The following is a 23862-nucleotide window of genomic DNA, read 5'->3' on the forward strand; positions in this document are numbered from 1 at the left end:
CTCTAAGCAGCTGTATCTAGTGAAGAAACGATAAAAATTGTATAATTTGCTTAAGTATTAAATGCTTTCTGATACATTACAGCTCCCGGGCAATATGCCCCACCGCTAGCCCGGCTGATTTGTTCATTGCTTTAGCGGTTGCTTCTGAGACTTCAAGTGCTGTTTCACTTCGCATGCTGAGCTGGCATATGAAGCTACTGCATGGGGCATATTATACTGCATCTGGGGCGTTTTGCCCCAGTAGATTGGAAAGCTTGCAATTTTGTCATATTTTTTAACAAAATTATGGCGTTTTTGTGTAATAGTAATTACAAAACAAAATAATAGCAGTGCATTACCAACTGAACAGTGTATCCAACTGCATGAAAGATTTGTTGTTTGTGATAAACATAGCTACAATATTGACGATGTTCCTTAGGGGGGGCGTATTATACCTGTTTACCCTAGTAGTTACGTCATCCCGAAAAAAATGTATACTGTTAAAAAAAGTAAAAGAGACATTTTATATAAAAGTCGGGTATCTGCCCTCGAAAACTCATTTAATTCAATCACCTACCTCAGAAAACAAAATCCGGGCATTGTTCTTTACGGCTACAAAGGCACTCGTTCAGCAGCCAACCAAAGGTTTTTTCATCACTAGCTGACCACTTTTTTTGACGTAAGACTACGTCTTTGTTTTTTATACTAGATTACACTTTGTGAAATTGAAAATGAAACTGGCAAATGTTGCGTCAGATTTCAAACGATTATAGCGAGCGGACGACTTAATGCATCTTGGTCATTTATATGTCGGTGGTTAGATAAAATGTATAACAATTTTGAATTGGTAGGTGAAAAGTTCCAAGGTCAAGCATTCCCATATATTTCCCTCGTTATTGGCTTGCTTCCCGAGCACAGATAACAATAACATGAACGAAATAAATTCCACTGCCTACATATTTTGACTCAACAAAGTATTTTGGTTTGTTCTTCTTTCTCTAAGCTGTGTGGCCACGCCTTAATGGCAAAAATCTATGCTGAACTCGATACAAAAGATCGCGTGTAGAAAATTCTGCTTCAGTCTAGTTTGTCACACAACAGCGAGTGGAGTATAGCTGTTAGAGGTACGCGACATTGAGAAACGAGAGCTGCATACGAGTCAACTTCCAGGCACCGCGGAGCATGTTACCTTTATTTTGCACACGGCAGCAACAGTTGCCATCGAACGCTGCAGGATATTTTGCTGGCACAGGTGCTGGAGGGTACAGCGGAGAGCAAATTTTATGCGCGGCCAACAAAATATTCAATACAACCGGTGGTGGTGCGATCATCATGCTCTAGAGCACACATTTCGAACTAAAAATTATGGAATCGGTTCTTTTCAAAGCTATAGATGCTTGAAGATGAGAGTTATAAGATTTTTCGCAACTATTTCTGGTGTAAAATTTCATGTATTCATGCATCGTTAGTTTTACAATAACGACCATCAAATAAAAACGGTAGTGTTGCCTATGAACAGTTTATCGCAGCATATAATGTATAACTTTAGTCCTACGTCACCATTTCATACAACCTCTAGGGCTGTATACCTTGTAGTATTATTGTAATCACTAAACAAAATCACTCACTACACAAAGAATACTTTAATCTTTGAAATGTTCACCTCAAATTTCCAAAAACAAGCTTTAATTAGCAGAAATATATGAGTTGAATTTCTACAGTTCCTAAATTTCAACTCTATTTATTTTAATCTGTTTTCACTGTGTTGAATAAAATCAAAAGTTGCCAAATCATTCTCTGTTAATACGGAAAAATCGTACTGAAAATGCTGAATTATTCCGACATAATTGACATAAATCGTCAGCACTGCAGTGGTTACCTAGGTTACCAATTTCGCAGGTAAACTACTACGACGGGCTGCGGCTACGTTCATTCACTATAATGTGATTCATTCATGATTAACAGTGTGATGAATATGGGGGCATCGTGAGATGACTAATTGAGCAGTGATTCAAGTTTTGCGATGGATATGGAAGCGTTGTGAAAAATGGTTTGTTTTACAAAATTCAGGATTAATCTAGCTAAGTTTACTAAATATACAATGCTGAACGATTCTATAAGAGCACATAAGCGTATTTTGTTTAATTGTTAAATGATTTCGCGATAGTTTGATGTTTAATCAGTGCATTCTTCGTGAATATCGGCTTAATGCGATGAATAATGGAGCAGTTCCCCTAAAACATGAAAATAAAATTTTTTTAAAAGTGGCACATGTTTCTTGGATTTGGAAGCTTTTGTTTCAAACAATACCTATACCTATTGACGAAGTCAATTACTATGACCTTTTTCATTCGAATTGACCATTTAAATTGTTTAAAACCATTGGAGTACAAATATCATGAAAAATGTTGAAATTGTTGTTATTATTCCTCCATCCTGAACTTTTTAACAAAAGTTGCAATTTAACTTCAAGTTTCTTTTAAAAATTAATAAAATATTCAGCTCTTCTTTTAATTAAAACTTACACGCATAGGTTCAAGCTTTAATCATTCAATGTGTTCTTCAATTCGCACAAAATTTGCTCTGACTTCGCACAACGGATACGTAAACGCATAACGCAAAAGTTGTACAAAGAATATGGACAGAGATCAAAATCAGAATATATATCATATACACAAAAATCGTATTGTTCTGATAAACTTCGGTTTCTGGCGAACGATTAATTTCCAGGCGCTCAAAGAATGGGTCTAAGAAAATTCTTCATCTATGAAAAATACCAAGGTTTCTAAGCCAAATACGTTAGCAAAGTTTCATTCCAATCAGAAATGGTCGATTAAATTTCTGCGAATTTCCAGACCATTTGAGGCGATTTTGCTCTATTGTTACAAACAGTGCGCAGCGAGGTCCGTCCTCTTTTTCGGATTCTCTCATTTTATCATCTACGCCGTACCATATACTTGTTGTCTTAGTTCTCTCTGTAGGTATTTAATACAAAACCCGTGTGTATTTTCATCATACAGAAAATAGTTGTGTTCATCTTCACATCGCTCTTTCGTTCAATCGCATTTGAAAGTTACATTGTCTGGTCGTAGCAAAAGAGACAAAGTCTCATTCATCTTATATTGAACTTTAATTCATGACAGAGCAAATTCACCGTCTGCTGCATAATGAAAATTATGCGCGTTGGTGCTGGAGTATCTGTTGATCTGGCCGTTGTAAAGGCAGTATCACAATTGGCAAGAAACGCTACTAGAGATTTTTACAAAACGAGAATCATCCGCGCCATCTGCAGTTGGCAATCGGCAATGACGACTAATTGAATAAACTTTTGACGGGCGTCATTAATGTTCAGGGAGGTGTTCTGAGAATATCCAAGCTGTTCTGCTCCCGAAAAAATAACGGAATAGAAGGCTTATGCCTTATGAATTATGGTATAATTCACAGCTATGTAAAAATTAAAACCAACCATCCCTATAAGTCCTTAATCACGTATTTTTAATTGAAGTCGTAAAAATGAATTTTGGCCTCTGCTTAAAGTTTGAAATTTCACTGAAAATTTTCATCAAGCAGGATTCAGTTACACCCACGCTGTTTTGTTTTGACGGTGGACTTGTACTCTGCAACTGTTTTCCAACAACCTTCAACATTACTTGGGAATGACTATAAGTCGATGAAATACCGCTTTTCTTCAAGCTTATCAATCATGGATTAGAAAAGAGACTTGAATTATTATTGAAATTAACAGCTTATTGATTAACCCCAATCGAGTGTATTCCCAAGCCTGTTTGAAGAAATACATTGACATGAGACAAGCTGTCTCAACTCTACGATGACCTTACAGCCGTGTTTTATGAACAACCTCTTCAACTATTTCCAATATTTTTGTTCGGTATCTGCAACTTCAATACTATTAAAAATCATTCTTAGTAAATATATGCTCGATGTCACGAAAAGCTATATTTTAATTGACCAACACGACTTTATGTCTGGAAGATCGGTTAGAGCGGATTTGATGAAATTTACAAGCAAGTTCGGTGTTCCACAAGGTAGCAATCTTGGACCGTCACTTTTAATTCTATTCGTTAGTGATTCTGCTCTAATACTGGGTATATGCTGACGATTTAAAGTTACACATATGCTGTTATTCAAACGCAGGCGGATTATTAGTGTTTACAAACTGGCCTAAGTTTGTTGTTGATTGGTGCCAAAAAACAAATTGGTTGTTAGTGTGGAAAAATGGCATGTCATCTCGTTCCATCGTACATCACAATCAATTATGTATGATTACCATATTGAGGCATTATTCTTACTAGAATTACCGAAGTGACTGACTTAGAGTCCTGTTGAACTCGAAAGTTACGTTTGATTTGCACCGCTCAGGGTTGATATCCGCATTTGGAATACTTAACCCTCTAGTTCTCAGTGCCGCCTTTAGACGGTCTTCAGTTAAACCTCTAAGATCAATGCTTAAAATTTTTTTATAATGTTTACATTGTTTTTTTCGAAGTCCGTCTAAAAATTAACTTGGGCTTAAGACTAGAGGGTTAAGTCAACCCTCCATATGAAATAAATCAATATGCGGATTCCACATAAGTTTACAATATTCCACAGGTCTTACGGTTAGATCAAACAAAAAATTAAAGAAAAGTCTAAGGGCGACTTGGGATACGACAAAGATGAAAAAATGCTGGAACAAAATAACTGCTGAGGTCAACTAAGGGGAGCTCCGTAGCCGCAAGGTTACAGAATCCGCTTTGGTATGCAAATGGTCGTGGGTTCGAATCTTAGTAAAATCAGGCCATTTGGTTGTCAAAGGACTTTACCATCACATATCCTGCCTTCAATCTGAATACTACAGTACCCCTGTTGGCTGTCCTTCTAACAAAAATAAGTCTCTAATATAAAAAACTGGTGTGAGTAACGTATGAAAGTTCTCTTAAATGAATTGTAATTAGGCGATATTGTTAGGATGGACAGAGGCTCGGTATAATTGAGCAGTAAGCTTGAAACGGAAAGGTGAAACTTACACACAAGCACGGATATGAATAATAAGCGTATAACTTACTTCTATACAGCCAATAATATTGAGTGCAGAGTACAAAAAACCCCTGGGCAATGGTGTTTATTAAGGGAGTCACTTCACGGGGAAATCAGAGTGAAGTGAATACAGTCCTATTACGGGACTCACGTAAGTGAGAAAAACGTCGCAAATTGACATCTACCGTGAAATCTGGGTTATTATGAGTGTCATATCACTGAAGTGAAAACGGAATAAGCGACGTTTCGCGTGGAATTATTTTACGACCATTTGGAACGGTGAAATGATTCCTTTTCGTGGAATAAGTAATAAGTGATAAGTGATAAGGGATAAGTCAGGAAAATTGATTGATTTGTGATCTAATGGTAAATATTGGATTTATTTTTCAGTAACGAAATTAAGCAGAATTCGATCCTTGCCTCAAAGCGGTCAAAGTTTCAATTTTTTAGTGATGAAAAAAATGTACGCTAGTTCATGAAATTTTTCGATACCGAAAAAAAAATTCTTATGCCAAATGTTTTAGAAATGCAGAAAACGTCAAGATCTGGTGTGATTAAAAAAAAACGGAAAATTTGACTTTCTGGCACTTAGAAATCTTTGAGCTGGGAAACATTCTCATTTAACATGTCCTATTCTCAATTTCACTTCACGGAGGTAATTTTTGTCACCTCACTTGAGATGGAATCGGGAATAGGTCTAACAAAGTGAAGTGAACGTGAGAGTGAAATATATTTCACCGTGAAGTGACTACCGTAATAAGCACCAATATCACAATAGATCTAATGTCTCTCAACGCAGTGATGCACATCTTAAAAAAAAATCAACCAATAGAGAGTGCAAAGCATAATGTTATTTGTTTTGGTTATGTTTTCTTTAAAGTACAATAAATAACCTTCATTTTGAGTTCTCGACATGTTTATTTATTATCATAGTTCCGAGAGTGATCTGATTTCTTTGTCCTGATATTAAATGACCCAAGCTTTATGTTTACTGCTTTACAAAAAGAAATCCATTCTAATCGTCGATGATGTTCTAACTTGTATTGTTTTTTACAAGGCCACCATGAAGCCAACCATGAGCATTTTGATGTGCTAAAATTTCGATTTCGCTGTTTATATGAGTTTAAATTATATCATTTAGAGCAGTGGTTCCCAACCGGGGGTCCGCGGCCGGCAAGAGGGCTCTTGGCAAATTTGACTGGTAGTTGAACTTTCTTTCTAAATACCTCTGTGAAAGCGGATTTTCAACTTTTCTGCATATTAGGACAGAGACGTAAAACAAATTTAACTTGCAGAATGAGTTGAGACTTAAAAACGCAGCCTCGTACTGCAAAACTTGTATCTGAAATTATTTTAGGGGGGCCGCGAAGCTCTTTGTGTTAAGCAAAATCTGCTAGTTCGAAGCTACATAAATTTTCAACCACTTTTTGGTCGATCAGCATATTAAAACGATAAACAAATGATCCGTCGTATGAAGCATTATCAAAATGTCGAGAATATGATATTCTGGTAACAGTTGGTAATGATACAACTGTAATAGTTCTTACATAGAATAAGTTGCTTCGTTTCCATAATCATTTTTTATCAAAATTGAGAGGTGTACAACCGGGTGAGTGTGTTTGAATTAAGTTATCTTAAGTACTCTGTTATTGAAAAAAGAAAAAAATATAAAAATCACTGCTCTCTATTTCTATATGCACAAGTGTCGAATGAAAATCACTAATCATTCATTATATAGCAATAGCTATTTGACCTTTAAAACAGTTTAACATAAAAACTTGGCTTAGGTAACAACATTCCGCTGTCGGAGCTTGACTATTTTGTTTATTAGACTTTGCAGCCAACTGTTAGTATTCAGGACATTTCCGGAGCTAGCGCTTTGATCTTATTGACACTGACAGTCTCTCTCCCGAGTCGGGATTCAACCATACGATGACTGGCTTGCTAGGCCAGCATCGTACCACGAGACCAGCTGTGAGAGGTTTATCAAATTTCATACTTATATTTTTTCAATTTCTTTCTACTTTATTTTTTGTTCATCTATAATTTATTTGACACGGCACAAATACAATTTAATGTTTAACGGCGCCAATTATATCTGGTAGCTTACTTTCTAAAGTATCTTAATAACTAAAAGCAAATTTTTTATTCTCGCTGCCGACTACGGGCTGAAACTAATTGTAACCTAAAGCTATAATATTTTGCATTAAAAGCACTGGTTTACTGTATGATGGTTTTCATTGCCATAGGTAAGCACATGCTCCGCTGCTGGGCCAAGATATTACGGACTGGCATATTGGGTTGTCTCCCTCGGGCCTTGAGAGTATCGTGCGGGTCTGATTGCTGTTTCCGGATCCGGGGTCTTAACGTGTTCTTGTCGTTAGGCTGGATGCAGGCGGAAGGGGGTAGGACTAAACTGGGGCGTGGATGGATTTCAGGAAAACGTATATAAGGGACATGTAGGATAGGTCACGGCTTGCCAAGACATCACGAACAGGAACAGCCGACTGCCTACCTTCGGCCTGCAGGGAAGCTATTAATTTAGACCTGGCGTCACGGTGTACAGGGCATGACCAAACAACGTGCTCTATGTCGTGATAACCTTCACCACAGGCACAGCTACCACTTTCCCCGAGCCCAACACGACGGAGATGCGCGTCAAATCTATAGTGATTGGACATAAGCCGGGACATCACGCAAATGAAATCCCGACCTACATCCAACCCCTTGAACCACGGGTTCGTCGACACCTTGGGGATTATGGGATGTAACCACCTTCCCAGTTCCTCCTGGCCCAAGCATTTTGCCAACTGATGATCGTATTCTGACGTACAAATGAGAAAAATTCATTAAAGGCAATTGGTCTTTCATAAATTCCACCGTTTGTTGCGCCCACCTTAGCCAAAGAGTCCGCTTTCTCATTGCCCGGTATCGAGCAGTGAGAAGGGACCCACGCTAAGGTAATCTGAGAAGATTTTTCGGATAAAGCACTCAGATGTTCCCGTATTTTCCCCAGGAAATACGGAGAGTGCTTAACATCTTTCATCGATCGGAGAGCCTCAATGGAACTGAGACTGTCCGTAAAGATGAAATAATGGTCCTTGGGCATTTTTTCGATAATCCCTAGGGTGAACTGAATTGCAGCCTATTCTGCGACGTAAACAGAAGCAGGATTATCAAGCTTATGGGAGACGGTTAAGTTGTTATTGAAAATACCGAAGCCACTGGACCCATCAAGAAGTGATCCGTCAGTGTAGAACATATTATCGCAGTTGATGTTTCGATATTTATTGGAAAAAATTTTGGGGATCTGCTGCACGCGTAAATGATCCGGGATTCCACGAGTTTCTTCTATCATGGATGTATCGAAAAACACAGTAGAATCAGAAGTATTTGATAAGTCGACACGATTTGGAATATTCGAAGAAGGGTTAATATTATGGGACATGTGATTGAAATACAATGTCATAAAACGGGTTTGAGAATTAAGTTCGATTAACCTTTCAAAATTTTCAATCACAGGACGGTTCAAGACCTCACATTTGATAAGAATGCGAGAAGACAGGCTCCAGAAGCGGTTTTTCAATGGTAGTACTCCAGCTAAGACCTCCAAACTCATCGTATGGGTCGACTGCATGCAACCCAAGGCGATACGCAAACAACGATATTGTATTCGCTCCAGTTTGATCAAATGTGTGTTTGCTGCGGAGCGGAAGCAGAAACACCCGTATTCAATAACAGACAATATCGTTGTTTGGTAAAGCCTTATAAGGTCTCTTGGGTGGGCTCCCCACCATGATCCGGTTATTGTACGAAGAAAATTCACTCTTTGTTGACATTTCTTCATCAGATACCTAACGTGACAACCCCAGGTGCCTTTAGAGTCGAACCAGACACCAAGATATTTGTGTACCAAAACCTGAGAAATCGTTTTACCCATTAATTGTGTTTGAAGCTGAGCAGGTTCATGCTTCCTAGAAAAAACAATTATCTCAGTCTTCTCCGGAGAGAATTCGATACCTAGCTGTAAAGCCCAAGCAGACAAATTGTCCAAGGTATCTTGCAATGGTCCTTGCAAATCGGCAGCTTTGGCTCCTGTAGCAGAGATTACACTGTCGTCTGCAAGTTGTCTTATCGTGCATGAATTTGCCAGACATTCGTCGATGTCATTTACATAAAAGTTGTAAAGAAGGGGGCTTAAACATGAGCTCTGGGGAAGACCCATGTAGCTAATGCGAAAAGTTGCCAAACCGTCATGCGTAAAATGCATGTGCTTTTCGGACAACAAATTGTGCAAAAAATTGTTCAAAATTGGAGAAAATCCTTGTCGGTGAAGTTTACCCGAAAGAATGTCAATAGAAACGGAATCAATAGACGCCATTTGTTCTTTGCGAGCATACGCCAGCTGAATATCTGTTGAAAGCAACGCAAGACAATCATTCGTCCCTTTGGCACGGCGGAAGCCAAATTGAGTATCTGATAGTAGACCATTTGATTCGACCCAGTGGTCTAAACGACGGAGTATCATTTTTTCCATCAATTTCCGGATACAGGATAGCATTGCAATCGGCCTATAAGAGTTGTGATCAGAAGCTGGTTTCCCTGGTTTTTGGATGGCGATCACCTTCACTTGCCTCCAATCCTGCGGTACAATATTTTGCTCCAGGAACTTATTGAACAAGTTCAACAAGCGCCTCTTGGCATTGCCGGGTAGATTCATCAATAAGTTGAATTTGATTCTATCTAACCCAGGTGCGTTATTGTTACAGGACAGGAGGGCAACTGAAAATTCTGCCATCGTAAAAGGTGATTCTATTGCGTCGTGACCCGGAGACGTATCGCGAACAAAGTTTTGCGCAGGAACAGAGTCCGGACATACTTTCCTGGCAAAATCAAATAACCACCGACTTGAAGACTCCTCGCTTTCGTTGACCGTTACGCGATTCCGCATTCTTCGGGCTTTGTTCCAAAGAGTGCTCATCGATGTCTCCCTCGACGTCTCGTTCACGAACCGACGCCAATATCCGCGTTTCTTTGCTTTAGCCAGGCTTTTAAGCTTGGTATTAAGCTCCGAATACCGTATATAGTCGTCGGGTAGACCTCCCTTCTGGAAGGCCAAAAACGCGTCGGATCTTTGCGTGTAGACATCGGAGCACTCTTTGTCCCACCACGGAGTTGGAGGCCGCTCTTTGATCGTTACGTCGGGATATTTCTTCGTTTGGGCTTGCAACGTGGCGTCGAGGATTAAGCCCGCGAGGAGGTTGTATTCTTCAAGTGGTGGGTGATGTTGAATCGACTCGACCGCTTTTGAAATCATTTCCTCGTATAACTTCCAATCGACATTCCGTGTGAGGTCATACGGAATGTCAATTGGTCGCATGCGAGTTGAACCGTTAGTAATTGAAATAAGAATAGGCAGATGGTCGCTACCGTGAGGATCGAGGATTACCTTCCATGTGCAATCCAACCGTAGCGACGTCGAACATAAGGATAGATCCAAAGCGCTTGGGCGCGCTGGAGGTTTCGGGATACGTGTCATTTCACCGTTGTTCAAAATAGTCATGTCGAAGTCATCGCAAAGGTTATAGATTAAAGAGGAGCGGCTGTCATTGTGGGGGGAACCCCAAGCCACACCATGAGAGTTGAAGTCTCCCAAAATCAAACGTGGCGAGGGAAGAAGTTCTATTAAATCAAAAAGCAACCGTTGCCCAACCTGTGCTCTGGGAGGAATATATATTGAGGCAATACAAAGCTCTTTACCTTGTATTGTCATTTGACATGCGACAACTTCGATGCCTGGAATCGAGGGGAGGTTAATACGATAGAAAGAATAGCACTTTTTAATCCCTAAAAGTACTCCTCCATATGAGGTGTCTCGATCAAGGCGAATAATATTAAAATCATGGAAGTTGAGATCAATATTTGAAGTAAGCCAAGTTTCACAAAGGGAAAATGCATCGCATTTGTTTCTATTTATTAAAAGTTTAAATGAATCCATTTTTGGTAAAATACTTCTACAATTCAATTGTAAGACAGAGATAGAATCCTTCGTATACGCAGATGAATTAGGCATCGAAGGATACAATCGCTGCAAGGAGGGGCCATTGGGCAGTCAACTGCTTCAAAAATGATCTAACTGTTGGGAGGAATGCTGTAAGAAAAATTTTAATTGGATCGGGTACATTGAAAGTTTCAAAAACCCAGTCCACAATGTCAGAAAATTTCACTAATCCAGAGTTTGTTTCATCAACTGGGAGTGCAAAAGGAACAACTGGGGTTTTAGATGTTCCTGGCAGTGCTGGGAACTCCTTCTGGGACTTTAAATTTGCAAGCCCAGGAGGAGTTTGCTTCGGTTTTTCCGCAGCACTGTTTGGTTTGTTTGTAACTTTCATTTCACTTTGGGAAATCTTTGGACCTTTTCGGGGAAGTTTAGGAGAGGAAATATTTTTCCTCTTTTTAGACGCCCCAGGATTGGCATAAGTTGTTCCCGCTGGTGAATCGTCAGAATCGGTTTCATCAGAGGACAACAGATCAAAGGGGTTCGATGTTATGGTAGAAGTGGTCACGGTCTTCTTCAGCATCTCAGCGTAAGATCGCTTTGAACGCTCCTTAAGTGACCGCTTGATTTTATCTCTGCGCTGCATGTACACCGGGCATGTGGAGAGCTCATGCTGATTTTCCCCGCAGTGAATACATTTTTCAGCATTTACACTGCAAGAATCGTCCGCATGAGTTTCTCCACACTTGCTACATCGTGCCTTACTGCAGCAGTAGGCGGCTGTGTGGCCTAGCTGCTTGCAATAGGGGCAATTCATAACACGGGGTACATACAAACGCACAGGCAGACGAACCCGATCGATCGAGACGTGGCTAGGGAGAGCAGATCCGGCAAACGTAACACGAAACGAGTCTGACGGAGTGTACACTTTTGTGCCGTTGACAAGAGACACAGACCGCAATTGCTTGCAATCTATTATCTTTACTTATACGTCGTTACACAAAGCATTTTTGAAGCAGCCAAAACCGCTTGCCAAGATACACTCGACCGACAGACTCGAATCGGTTATGACACCGTCGATCTCCACGTCTCGTGCGGGTATATAAACGCGATACTCGCGTGTGAAAAGCTCGGAGCGAGCAATAGCGTTGGCCTGTTCCAGGTCGCTGACCACGACACGGAGCTTGTTGGGTCTGACCTTGGAGATTTCGGTCACGGCCTTGTACCCCTCCGTCAGGTCTTTCGAAATCTGCAGGATGTTGAACGGTTTCGATTTCGGTCCTGCTTTTGGCCGAAAGAAAACAGTAAAGCTGCCCTGAGATCCGTCCGGGTAAAGCCTGGGGCGAGGGGGGACTGGAGAATTAACAGAGGAAGGGTTGGCAGGAGGGACAGGGTCGGAGGGGTTCGGGGATGGTGGCACGGGAGGCGAGGGATCTACATCCATCGCGCTAAATCTAGCGCACTAGCGCCGACAGAACACGTACCTCTTTACTTCTCCTTTCAGCAGGGTTGGTTGTCCGAACGGTCGAAGCTGCAGCCGTTACAGCCAGCAGCACCAATACAGCAGCTCCAAACAGCCACCAGCAGCGAGCCGGGTGTGTGATCACTCAGCACAGCGACACAACTCGCTGTCAACTGTTGGCTTCTTCTTTTTCCTCCTTTGTGTTGAGATTCTCGTCCACTGCTGTAGCACAAATCACTTAGCAGCCAAATCGGCTTACGCACCAGCAAACAGCCACGATGCGAAACAGTTGCACAAAGGCGGGCGACCTTGAACCTTCACTCGACCAGGCAAACAATGCCAACACTTGCTCGCGCGTCTTTTGTTTTATATTCTATCGGAGCGATCACCAAACACATCCGATACTGATGCGTGTTCGGCACAGAATGATTTTTTTCTACTTGTCAAGTTCATGAAATTTTTGCTTGAACTTATTGCCCTCAATTTTTTTTAATTTGTCATTGTCTCTAATTAATTCCTGTTAAAGCTCGGAAGACGCCAGTCAAAGATATATTCTTTTATTTTCGTACATAAATTTAACCTTACTTTTCAGTTTTTTTACCCAGTTTTCATACCTTTTTGTTGCATTGACAGTTTTTTCTCTACTCCCCTCCGTAAACCCTGTAATGAATTTCAACGTTTTACTACTATGAACTCTATATACAAACAGTTTTTATTTACTGTATCCTTTTTAATTTATTATTCGACTTATTTCCGATCTTTCAAATTTTAGTTTGTTTCTTTATCTCATATGCACTATTTTTTTTAGAAGCCTTTTCCGTCTCAACTAACACATTCAGTTATATATTCTCGAGTATTGTGGTTGCGAAGCTTTGTATTCTTCAAGTCTTAAAATACACGTGTATTGCAGTAGAATTTATTCTTCTCAAATACTTTTAAACTATGACTGCATTGGAAATGTATCTCATTTACAAATAAAATCGAGATTTTAAATTAGCTGCAAGCATAGACAGTTGACAATGTGTAATTTTCAATCTTCAAACTTTCTACTAACTACATTATTTTTTATCAAAATGCTGCTGAAATAATTGGTTAGAAAGAAATATTAGAAGAAGGAAAATATTTGAATTGGTAAATTGATTATTTTTTCATTTCTATTGACCGAAATAATTTTTTATCGAATTTACACAGTTTAATTTCATTATTTCGCCTTACAAGCTACAACATTCTTTGAACTACTAAGTCATATCGCATCTCTGTTAGATACCAACTACAGTGAAGACCAGTAAACAGTGTCTTACAGCCACAGATTAATAGCTGGCAGAATAGAAAGGTCCTATACTGCCGACGGGCACATTGTAGGACGAAGTCCCGCTATATGGACTTTGTTGTGATATCACTCGTTGGGTCGATCCGATATTGGAGTGCAGGGTTTGTTGGTAGGACTGCCGCTCTCGGTCGTTATTCAGGTAATAACTGGAAGCGGGTATAATTTCAACCTCAAACTGAGGATTTCGTCTAACGATAGTTGCAGTTATGGACGGCTGCGCCGTTAACCTTCGCACCACATCGTTTCGTCGATTAGTTTTTGCGTCTTGCAGTGAAGCGAGCACAAAGGACGCACCTGAGCCCCGGGGCACGTTGAGTCCCGCCCACGCGATTGCCGGTGGGGCTTTAGGATATCCTGTTGGCCGGACTGCCGATGTGACAGTACCACCTGGGTAGTAGCTTGCAGGTACGACGTACGCTTTTTGCACCCGGAACACATTCTGAACCGTAGACAGATTCGGGTTCCGCGGGGCTGTTGGAATGTGTACGATTTGAGATTTGCCACCTGCACTAGGAAACTGTTGAAAACCACGTGGCCCCGACGATGGTGGTAGCACGCCAGACGGTGGTAGAATCGGTCGCTGGGCTGGCAGCTGGGGTGTCTTGGCGTATCCACTGTTAGTCCAGGTTTTCAATAATTTCGCCATTAAAAGTTCGAACTCAGCGTTAGATATGGGAAGCGCTCCGGATGTCTGAAATATAGAGAAATAGTTCACATATTTAGATACCAGATTTGACTAAAATGTGATAAATATTTGAGTAATTATTTATTCATTACGTCAAAATAATAATTATTATATTTGGAGAAACTGTCTGAAGCAGCAGAAGCGAAGCATCACTTTTGATCCCGGTAAAAAAAAGACCTGTTTTTTCGATCAAAAAGCAAATTAACTATTCCTACCCAACCGTAGTCCTGCGGCGAACATCATGTTTTTTCAAGACTATCTTCTAACATTTTACCCCTCATGCTTTTCTGAGGTAAATGAAAAGAAAAAAATGCCATCATTAAAAACGCTACATCGAAACTATATAGTTGTTGGCAACCGGCAGACGAAACCGGCGACATTTAATTAGACAAATTCACACGAAAACCTGCAACCGTGTTTGATAGCGATCGGAAGAGATCGGCTTACGGAGCACGAAACATTTTTTTTCCTGCTAGGATAACCTAAAACATCTGCTCCAAGCGCTGCTGCTTGCACTAGAATTATATTTCGAAGAAATATGGCCTTCACTCCAGATTTTGTTATCGGATACGGATCTCGGCGTTCACTGAAATTAAAACCTGAAACTTGCCTAAGAATTTTTTGACTACCTTTTTGCCGCCATGCTGCTAAACGCGGGTGAGCTTCACGATCAATCGCCCATATGCAAATGACAATGAAATCTCAGCCAAAGTAGTGCTCCGTAGAGTAGAACACCCATGGCGGAAGTCTCACCTTCTACTGTTTTATAAATTTTGGAAGTGATTCTGAGAGCAGAAAGAATAAAACGTCTCAGATTGAATCCAAGTTTGACTTGAAAAATGAAACCGCAAATCAACTTTGACATCTATAGAGTTGGTACGATTTGTTCTAAAGCAAACCGGAACAAATATCATTGCTTAAAAATAACAATCATCTAAAGCAATGAATTCATTCACTTGAGTATTCCTCCACCTGCGACAGTATTTCCCCACATAGTATTCGAACCATATTTCCTAATTTGCTAAACCAGCCTGGCAATTACGGTATCATGTCAAGTAGAACACATCCATCGCAACAAAATGCTTCGAACTACTCTCTTGTCTCCCATAAAACCTACCGCAACCGTCGTCGCTTCACGCCTGCTCATCATGAACGGCATAGAGACGAAAAAAAACAACCAAGAAGCAAGTGAAACTTAACGCGAAAGTTGCATTACGCTCTAGCTGCTCAATGCAAACGACGTTGAAAGTGGGAGCAATCCGCAGTATCATGACAAACGAACATCGTGTTTGCCTGCCGATCCAGCCCAGGATTTCTCTTCCTCGTGCAAATCAGCAGGATGACGATAAAGCTCAGTCATACCGCTGCGGAGCCGGAAAGGAATTGCACTTTCAACGTAAAATCTAATATTTCTATACACTAGTAGAAATCTCAAAATCGTAAAAGTCACACAAAATTTTATGTATGTTTGTTTGAATGTTGCTGTTCCTAATACAGCGAATGTGGTAAAAGACTTATAAGGAACTGTTGATGTTAAACCATTAACAAAAAAAAAACGATCGCTTGGGAATCGTATTGCGGCAATACAATAACTATCGTTTAAAATGAACAAAAATAGTTTCTAATTTGATTATAAATTATATTTCCTTTAATAATTTTTACCTTTTGTACAAGTTAAGATTCTGCAGTTAATATTTTGATTGAAGAAATGTGAACTATAAATAGTGTATTAACCAGATTTCCATTGATCGTGCCGAAGGTCAAGGTTTTAACTATATATAACAAAGTGCTTTGAAAGACATCCGTAATTAGCAGATAGGCACAAAAACGGCAGACCAAAAATCTACCAGTTTTTGGACGAGGACCCTAAATAATATGAGAAAAAATTCCAAGAAGGGCTGCAAGTTGCTGTAAGTGGCTTCGATTTTATTTATGGAAAACGTTGTGAAAGAAACATTCATTTTCCAGTAAAATAATGCTTTATGTCGTACAGATAGTAATACCAAATAAAAATGTTCTACCCTATAATATCACAGAAAAAAAGGTCTGTTCCTAGGTGCAAAAACGCAGCCTTCGCACAAAACTTCGTACCGTATGATAAATTATTTTTACTATTTATCATATAAAACCTAGTATCACGAAGCTCTATCTTCTCTACTATAGAAAAATGGAATTCCGTAACGCTCGATCTTATTGATATTATTCCCTCCGTCTCTGAGGTGTTCAGTAATCATCATCATTTTGAATCGTTCTAAATCAAAAATATAAGCGGCGACATGTAGGTTTTTTACATGAAAATGTTCGCTGATGTTCAGGAAAGACATTTGAGAAAAAATAATGGGTATCTGATAACTAAAACTTGAGATATTATTCACAAAACTTCGTAAAACATGCAAAACTTTGACTTTTTGTGCTAAATTTGCCTCCAAATCAGAATTCAAAGTTTGTTAATGTTCAGGAAAGACATTTAAGGAAAAATATTTAGTATCCGATCACTAAACCTAGAGATGTTATTCACAAAACTACGTGAAACATGCAAAATTATGACTTTTTATACTTAATTCGTCTCCAAATCAAAATTCAAAGTGATGACATGTGATTCTTTTTTCATTAAAATGTTCGTTGATGTTTAAAAAAGACATTTGAGGAAAAATAACAGGTATCTGATAACTAAAACTCGAGATATTATTCACAAAACTACGTGAAACATGCAAAATTATGACCTTTTTAAGCTGGATTTGCCTCTAAATCAAAACCCGAAGCTGTGATCTGTGATTTTTTCTATAATGTTCGTTGATGTTTAAAAAAGATATTTAGAAAAAGTGTTTAAGACAGAAAGATAATTAATAGGTATCTGATTATTTAAAATTTAAATATTTTTCACAAAACCACATTTAAAATGCAAAACCATGGTTTTTTAGGCTTAGTTTGTCTCACAGCTATGATATATAATTGAAATCATTAAAATGTTTATTTATGTTAAGGGAAGACTTTTGAGTAAAATTAACGCTCTGTAAAATATGCAAAATCATGAATATTTGGGCTCAATTTGCCTCTTAATCAAATTGTAATTATTTTTCATTTAAATGTTTGTTAATGTTCAGGAAAGACATTTGAGAAAAAATAATAGGTATCTTATTGCTAAAAGTTGAGATGTTACTTTCAAAACTACGTATGTTTGAAGTATGTTTGACTGCATACAGAAAAACACATTAAAATACTCTTTTTGAACTTTATATGTATTATACATATGCATGCAAAATTTGGACTTTTTTAGCATAAGCTCAATTCGCCTCTAAATCAAAATTCTAAGCGATGACATGTGATTATTTTTTTCAACGAAATGTTCGTCGTTCTTTCAACATCTGCAAATATTTTCTTGCAGAAAAATCCATGTTTTGATTATGTGGGAGTCGAGCAGAAAAAAAAATACATTTCTGATGTTTTCGTAGTTTTGTGAATGGTAACACATTACGGGATTCGATTTACTTTTTTACTTTTACCTAAACTTGATCTAGGGACATTTGGCTGGAGAAAAGGCCACATTTCATTGGTTTAAACATCGATTAGGAGGTGACTTATGCATTTTTTTGAAGTAGAATACTTCTCTCAGGAAGTTCGGCTACATAGGGATGTGAAATGAAAATCTAAAACCGAAAAAAGTGAAAAATATGTCCAATTTCAAATGCTAATAAATCGGTTAGTATTCGATGGATTTCTTTCGTTTTTGCAGCAATAGATTGGAAAATCTTCTGAGATTCTTTCCAAATGAAAATAATTGTAATTTTAATATTCAAACTATTGTACTATTGAAAATAGTCAAGCCTTGTCAAAACGAAAACTTCGACCTCTGATTGGTCGTTATATGATTGCTTCCCAAGCACGGTCAACAGAATCATATACCTTGCAATTTAAAATATGCTATTAAGCCTATATAAGAGCCTGTTTCAGTCGAAGCCGCTCATAATAGTTCTATACAGTGACAACAGCAGTCCTCCCTTAGCAGCAGCAGTAGCAGTGCAGTGGATACCAGCGATAGCGAATAGCGGCCACAGCTGTGGCATAGTAATGGATAGCACACTAGTTGCAACGTATCTCAGCATCGATAGCAGCTGGGCCAGCTGATGCAGGGACAGCGGATACCAATGGCAGCGTATAGCGGCCACAACTGTGGCATGGCTACGGATAGCGTAGCAGTTGCAGTGGGTATCAGAATCGATAGCAGCAGATGCAGTGAGGCACTTTAGTAAAATGCAGTCTCTGTGCGATAGCGGGCACTAGTAAATGCATTCAATTAAAAGTTGACTCATTTTGACAACACATGAGCCGTCTAGTTTTGAGAGTTAAATCAACTTTCACTGTTTATTTTATCACAAGGAATAATTTATTCGCACTGTCAGTGATAACACCAGGATGTGATCGTTATCTTATTCGATATTGAATTGAACAACAAATTGTCCTTTTCAGGATAAAATAAAAACCTGATGATTGAAAAGTTAATATTGCCTCTTGAGTTGATTTACATTTTTTAATTTGTAAAAATTATAAATTTTACTCTATCTCCGTGTCTCAGAACGTACTGAATTATCTTTTCCTTCAGTCATGAGCACGAAATCCGAAAAAATCTGCATAAAAATTAATTTTTCGCATTTGATTAGTCAACGTTTATTTACTAGAAAAAATGAGTGACACGCAAGCAGCCGGGTTATCTTTCTTGTAAAAGTATTCTACTTCAACCTTGCGGTCGTGGCTTTGCACACAACCCTTCTGTGATTTTTTTATTATTTCTACGTAGTTTTGTGGATTAAAGCAATAACTTCTTCTCAGACGTGTTTTCTTGGACACCAGCAAACATTTTTGTTATAAAAGTTCACATGTCATCTTGTGATATCATTATAGAGGAGAACTAAGCATGAAGGGTCATGCTCAATTCTTATTACTTCGATTTCTTTCTTTCAAAAGTTACATGATAAGAGGTTTTACTGTAAACGATTATTGAATATCCGGACATCACCCGAATTTGGTATATTCGGAACTGGGATGACCCCACTCAACGTTTTCCAAAATGGCGACTTCTGGTTTCAGGAGAATAACCTGAAGTGGTATTTGGCCAACCATTTCAATACTTCCGAAAGTGAAACTCCATACGTAAATTTGATAACCGAAATGGCGACTTCCAGTTTCTGTAAAACAGCCCAAAATCACAAAAAGCAATCCAATATGAGTATTTCCGTTCTGTACGTTCTCAGAATATTAAAGTACCATGGAACGAGGTGAAATTGATCAATTTTTATAACAATTTCCAAATAACTAGCTTCATGTACATTTTTCCCGAAATAGTGTAATTTTAAAATAAGTACTGGTATGTGCTCCAGTGAACCTCTATGGCTATTGGTGAATTCCTATCGTCTACTTCATGAAATAAACTCAATAGTTCTATAAGGTACTATGAGGTAAATTGGGGTGAAATTGATCACCGTTGAAATCCATACATTTTTTGGCAATGTGCTTTATTTCGATATGCTAAAGATAAATGATGATTTCTGTACTGGAAAATATCATATACAGCTAGTTGGAAACGAAAATAACGATATTGCAGGGTAAATTTTTTTTTATTTTGGTTCACAAGCTGCTTGTTGCTAAATTTGCTCTTATTTGATCGCCGTTAGACCGATTTGAATTCAGTTTGTTGCAAAAGCTCGAAAACTAGCTCAGAAATTAAAATCTTTGTGGTTTCCTGCGAATTCATCAGTATTTCTTTAATGGTATGGAATGATCATTATTGAAAATTACATTTTTTGACTTTACGAACTAATTTCATTTTTTGTCATAATTGACTTACATTTTATGTTAAGTAAAGCGGGCAATGTATGTAGTTTCGCGGGAATGCGAAGATGAACGGGAATAGAAAGTGTGACTAGACTCAGAAAAAATTTCCCTCGTCCAGACGGGACTCGAACCCACAATCTCCGTTGTCTCCGGCAAGGTGTTTTGGCCAATTAAACTACTGGGTAAGGTTAACTCTTCCTAAGACCAATGTCGAATCAGCCTCTACTATTGTGTTCCCGCATCTCATCACTCCGCGATGAAACTGCACACACTGCCCTGTGGGAGTTTATTTCTGTAACTGAAAGAGTGGTCTCTTTACGCACACTATGTAGTTATAATAAGTCATTATACATAGTGTGCGTAAAGAGACCACTCTTTCAGTTACAGAAATAAACTCCCACAGGGCAGTGTGTGCAGTTTAATCGCGGAGTGATGAGATGTGGGAACACAACAGTAGAGGATGATTCGACATTGGTCTTAGGAAGAGTTAACCTTACCCAGTAGTTTAACTGGCCAAAACACCTTGCCGGAGACAACGGAGATTGCGGGTTCGAGTCCCGTCCGGACGAGAAAATTTTTTTCTAAGTCTAGTCACACCTTCTACTCCCGTTAATCTCCGCATTCCCGCGAAACTACATACATTTCCCGCTTTACTAAACATACATTTTTTGAGCTTTAATCAAACTTTACTCACTTCTCCAAATTTAACGTAATCAACCCTCAACTAAGATTACATTAAGTAAATTCAATACTTTTTTTTGTTATTTGGAAACTGGTTTGATCAAATTTGATTGAGTTTTGACTGAGTTAGAAGAATTTTTCGAAAATATGCAAAATTGCACCGGGCATGCAAGGGTTAACTTTGACAGGTATGTGAATCATGCAAAAGTTGCGTTTAAGGACACGTTAGCATTGCCTGGTTTTGTAAAAGCAATATCTTTTGATTAGTATTTTCTATCACGAATTTTCAGGTGATCAATTTCATCCCCAAGTATGTCGTTATAGAACAGTTGGGATAACTTCTCTAATACAACCTTCAGTTATAGATTTCAGTTGACATTACCTTTTCCATGACATCTCTATCACCAGAAAAGCGCAGAAATTGGAGGCTACTATAGCAAGTACTGGTGCTATATGAAGTATTATATAACTTCATGAAAGCAAGCCAACTTGTTAGACGTTCAAAACAGGTTATTTTCAAGTTGTAATTGCTAACTAATCAAAACATCGTTGACGCAAGCATTAAATTTCAAAATGACAAGATTGCAGAACGGCGCTGATTTATATTAGAAACAATAAAAAAAGTAGGAGGGTGGTATTCAAGACACGACCGCATGACGTTGGACTACGGTATTCTTATATTCCATTAAAACAAATAATAGAGAGAATTGCAACTCTAGTATTTGCTGCAATTTTATCTAACAGTGCATTTCTGGATGCTGAGACGTTAAAACGTTATAAATAATAATATATACTAAAAGAATGGATATCTTTTATTTAATCGCTGTCATTTCATACATATTCGAATCAACCCTTTGTTTGCTGCACTACCAAGACAATCATTTAATTGAGCGAATTGGTAAAATTTTCCTATCTAAGCAAAAAGCAAACTTTACGAAACTATCTGAAATTGGAGCCCAGAACGATTCAACCGAAAATTTTAAATTTGAAAATTGTTTGACATTTAATCGATAAAACTCATGCTAGGTTAGTTCCAGCACAGCATATAACTTCATGTATTTGAAAAAAAAAACGTTTGGTTCAATAACTCAATATAGCAAGAGCTCAATCACACGTTTTTCGGTAGTTGTTATCAAGGTTTGGGCGAGTGACAGGAAAATATCTTAACTTCTTCAGTTGTGATTTAGAGCATTTCTAATTGTTTTGTTATTTTTCACGATAGCGACAAGTTTGTTTCTTTCTCTGTGTGCGAGAAACAAAATCAAAACCGCGCACCGAGAAACAAAAACGAAAATTTAATGAATGCTCATTGAGAAAACTTGCAACTCTTTTTACCAATAACTTATGATACTCAAAAGAACCCGTTTTGATCTAAATCAAATTTCTAGTAAATAAGTGTTGATCATTCATAGGTAGTAATTTTTCCTCGATGAATAAAGACTGGCTGAAGAAGTTAAAATCGCTGCTGTAAAATCAAATTCACAACTGTGTTCGTTAAGACGTTTTAATATTTTCAATGACAATAATAATCTTCGATAAACACCCGCTATAGTTATTCACACACATGCTATAACTATCTAAACACGCGTTAAAACTATTCATACACACGCTGTAGCTATAGCTATCCATACACACGCTATTCCTTTCCATACATCCGATACAACTATCTATACACACGCATAAGCTATCCAACCATGTGCTATTACTATCCATACATACGCTATAACTAATCATTACACACGCAGCAGCTATCCACACACAAGCTATAACTATCCGTACACACGCTGAAGATATACACGCAATAGCCATAATATGCTACACATGCTAGTGTCTTACACACGCTGTTGCGTGTGTATGGCTAGCTATAGCGTGTGTAAGACACTAGCACGCTATAGCTAGCCATACACACGCAACAGCGCCATCCCTATCATCGCAAATGTCATATCAATACAGATGCACATACGCTATATGTGCACACTGCACACACACCCAACGTTTTCACCCAACGATATCTGAATTGGATTACCGCTGGTGGGGTCCAACTCAGATCGAAGGAGCACCGAACTGAATGAAGAAATGCAGCTTCCCACTACCTCCGCCGCTGCTGCCTGATACCACCGCTCTGGTTCTGCTGCAGCTCAGTTTGGCCGCTGGAATCAGCCACCGCTGCTGATTATACAAGACCGGCCTGGTGGCCTTTCACTTGTTAACTGATGAATGCTATGAGACGACACAGGCTATTATATAGCCCAAAGCAAAAATCCATCCGCGAGCAAACAAGAAGCGAGCTTGTGATTGGTTGAATGTGCAAGACTTTTAACACAACTTTTAACTAGTTTAGTATCAAAAACATATTTAAATTATTATATGACAATCTTGCGCAATATTTCCCCTATCAATCAAGCCATTGGTGTTTAGAATCTGTTCAGTGGTAATGATAAAAGAAGCATTTTAAAACGGTGTTGAAACACCTGTTGCAGCTACCGAAAGCGAGCTCGTTATTGGTTGAAAGCTGCGAGACTGTTTACAAAATCAGATCGGTTGTATCCGTTAGTGTCGACTGTGCTTGTGAAGAGAGGTGGTGATTGGTTGCTCGGTATGATTTAGACAATCGATGTGATTTATCAATTTTTCAATAGTGTATCTCGAACAATAGGTTATTTTTGTTACATAAATTCAACCGTAAAAGAATTTCTGATCGGTTGATGCCAAAACCTCGAAATTCTGAAAAGAAATGACTGATATATAAGCGCTCAAAACCTGACCACTTTTCCCTGGTTTTCCCCGGTTGAATTACTAGATTTTCAAATTCAGGTGCCTAACTTCGATATAGACGTTAGTCCAACGTCAAAAAGTGATTA

At 38.6% G+C, this 23862-nt stretch overlaps 1 protein-coding gene across 1 annotated transcript in view; it reads right to left on the bottom strand.

The window, feature by feature from the left end:
- Positions 1-13014: 13014 nt before the first annotated feature.
- The window catches only part of LOC129725999 (uncharacterized), a 94862-nt gene continuing 84014 nt past the window's right edge, over positions 13015-23862 (bottom strand). Inside the window, exon 5 of the mRNA XM_055682512.1 lies at positions 13015-14497. Coding sequence (XP_055538487.1) covers positions 13787-14497 — 711 coding nt within the window. The 3' untranslated portion in view covers positions 13015-13786. The remainder of the gene's footprint in view (positions 14498-23862) is intronic.

The sequence above is a fragment of the Wyeomyia smithii genome, chromosome 2, assembly GCF_029784165.1.
Source record: "Wyeomyia smithii strain HCP4-BCI-WySm-NY-G18 chromosome 2, ASM2978416v1, whole genome shotgun sequence".
NCBI classification, from domain to species: Eukaryota; Metazoa; Arthropoda; class Insecta; order Diptera; family Culicidae; genus Wyeomyia; species Wyeomyia smithii.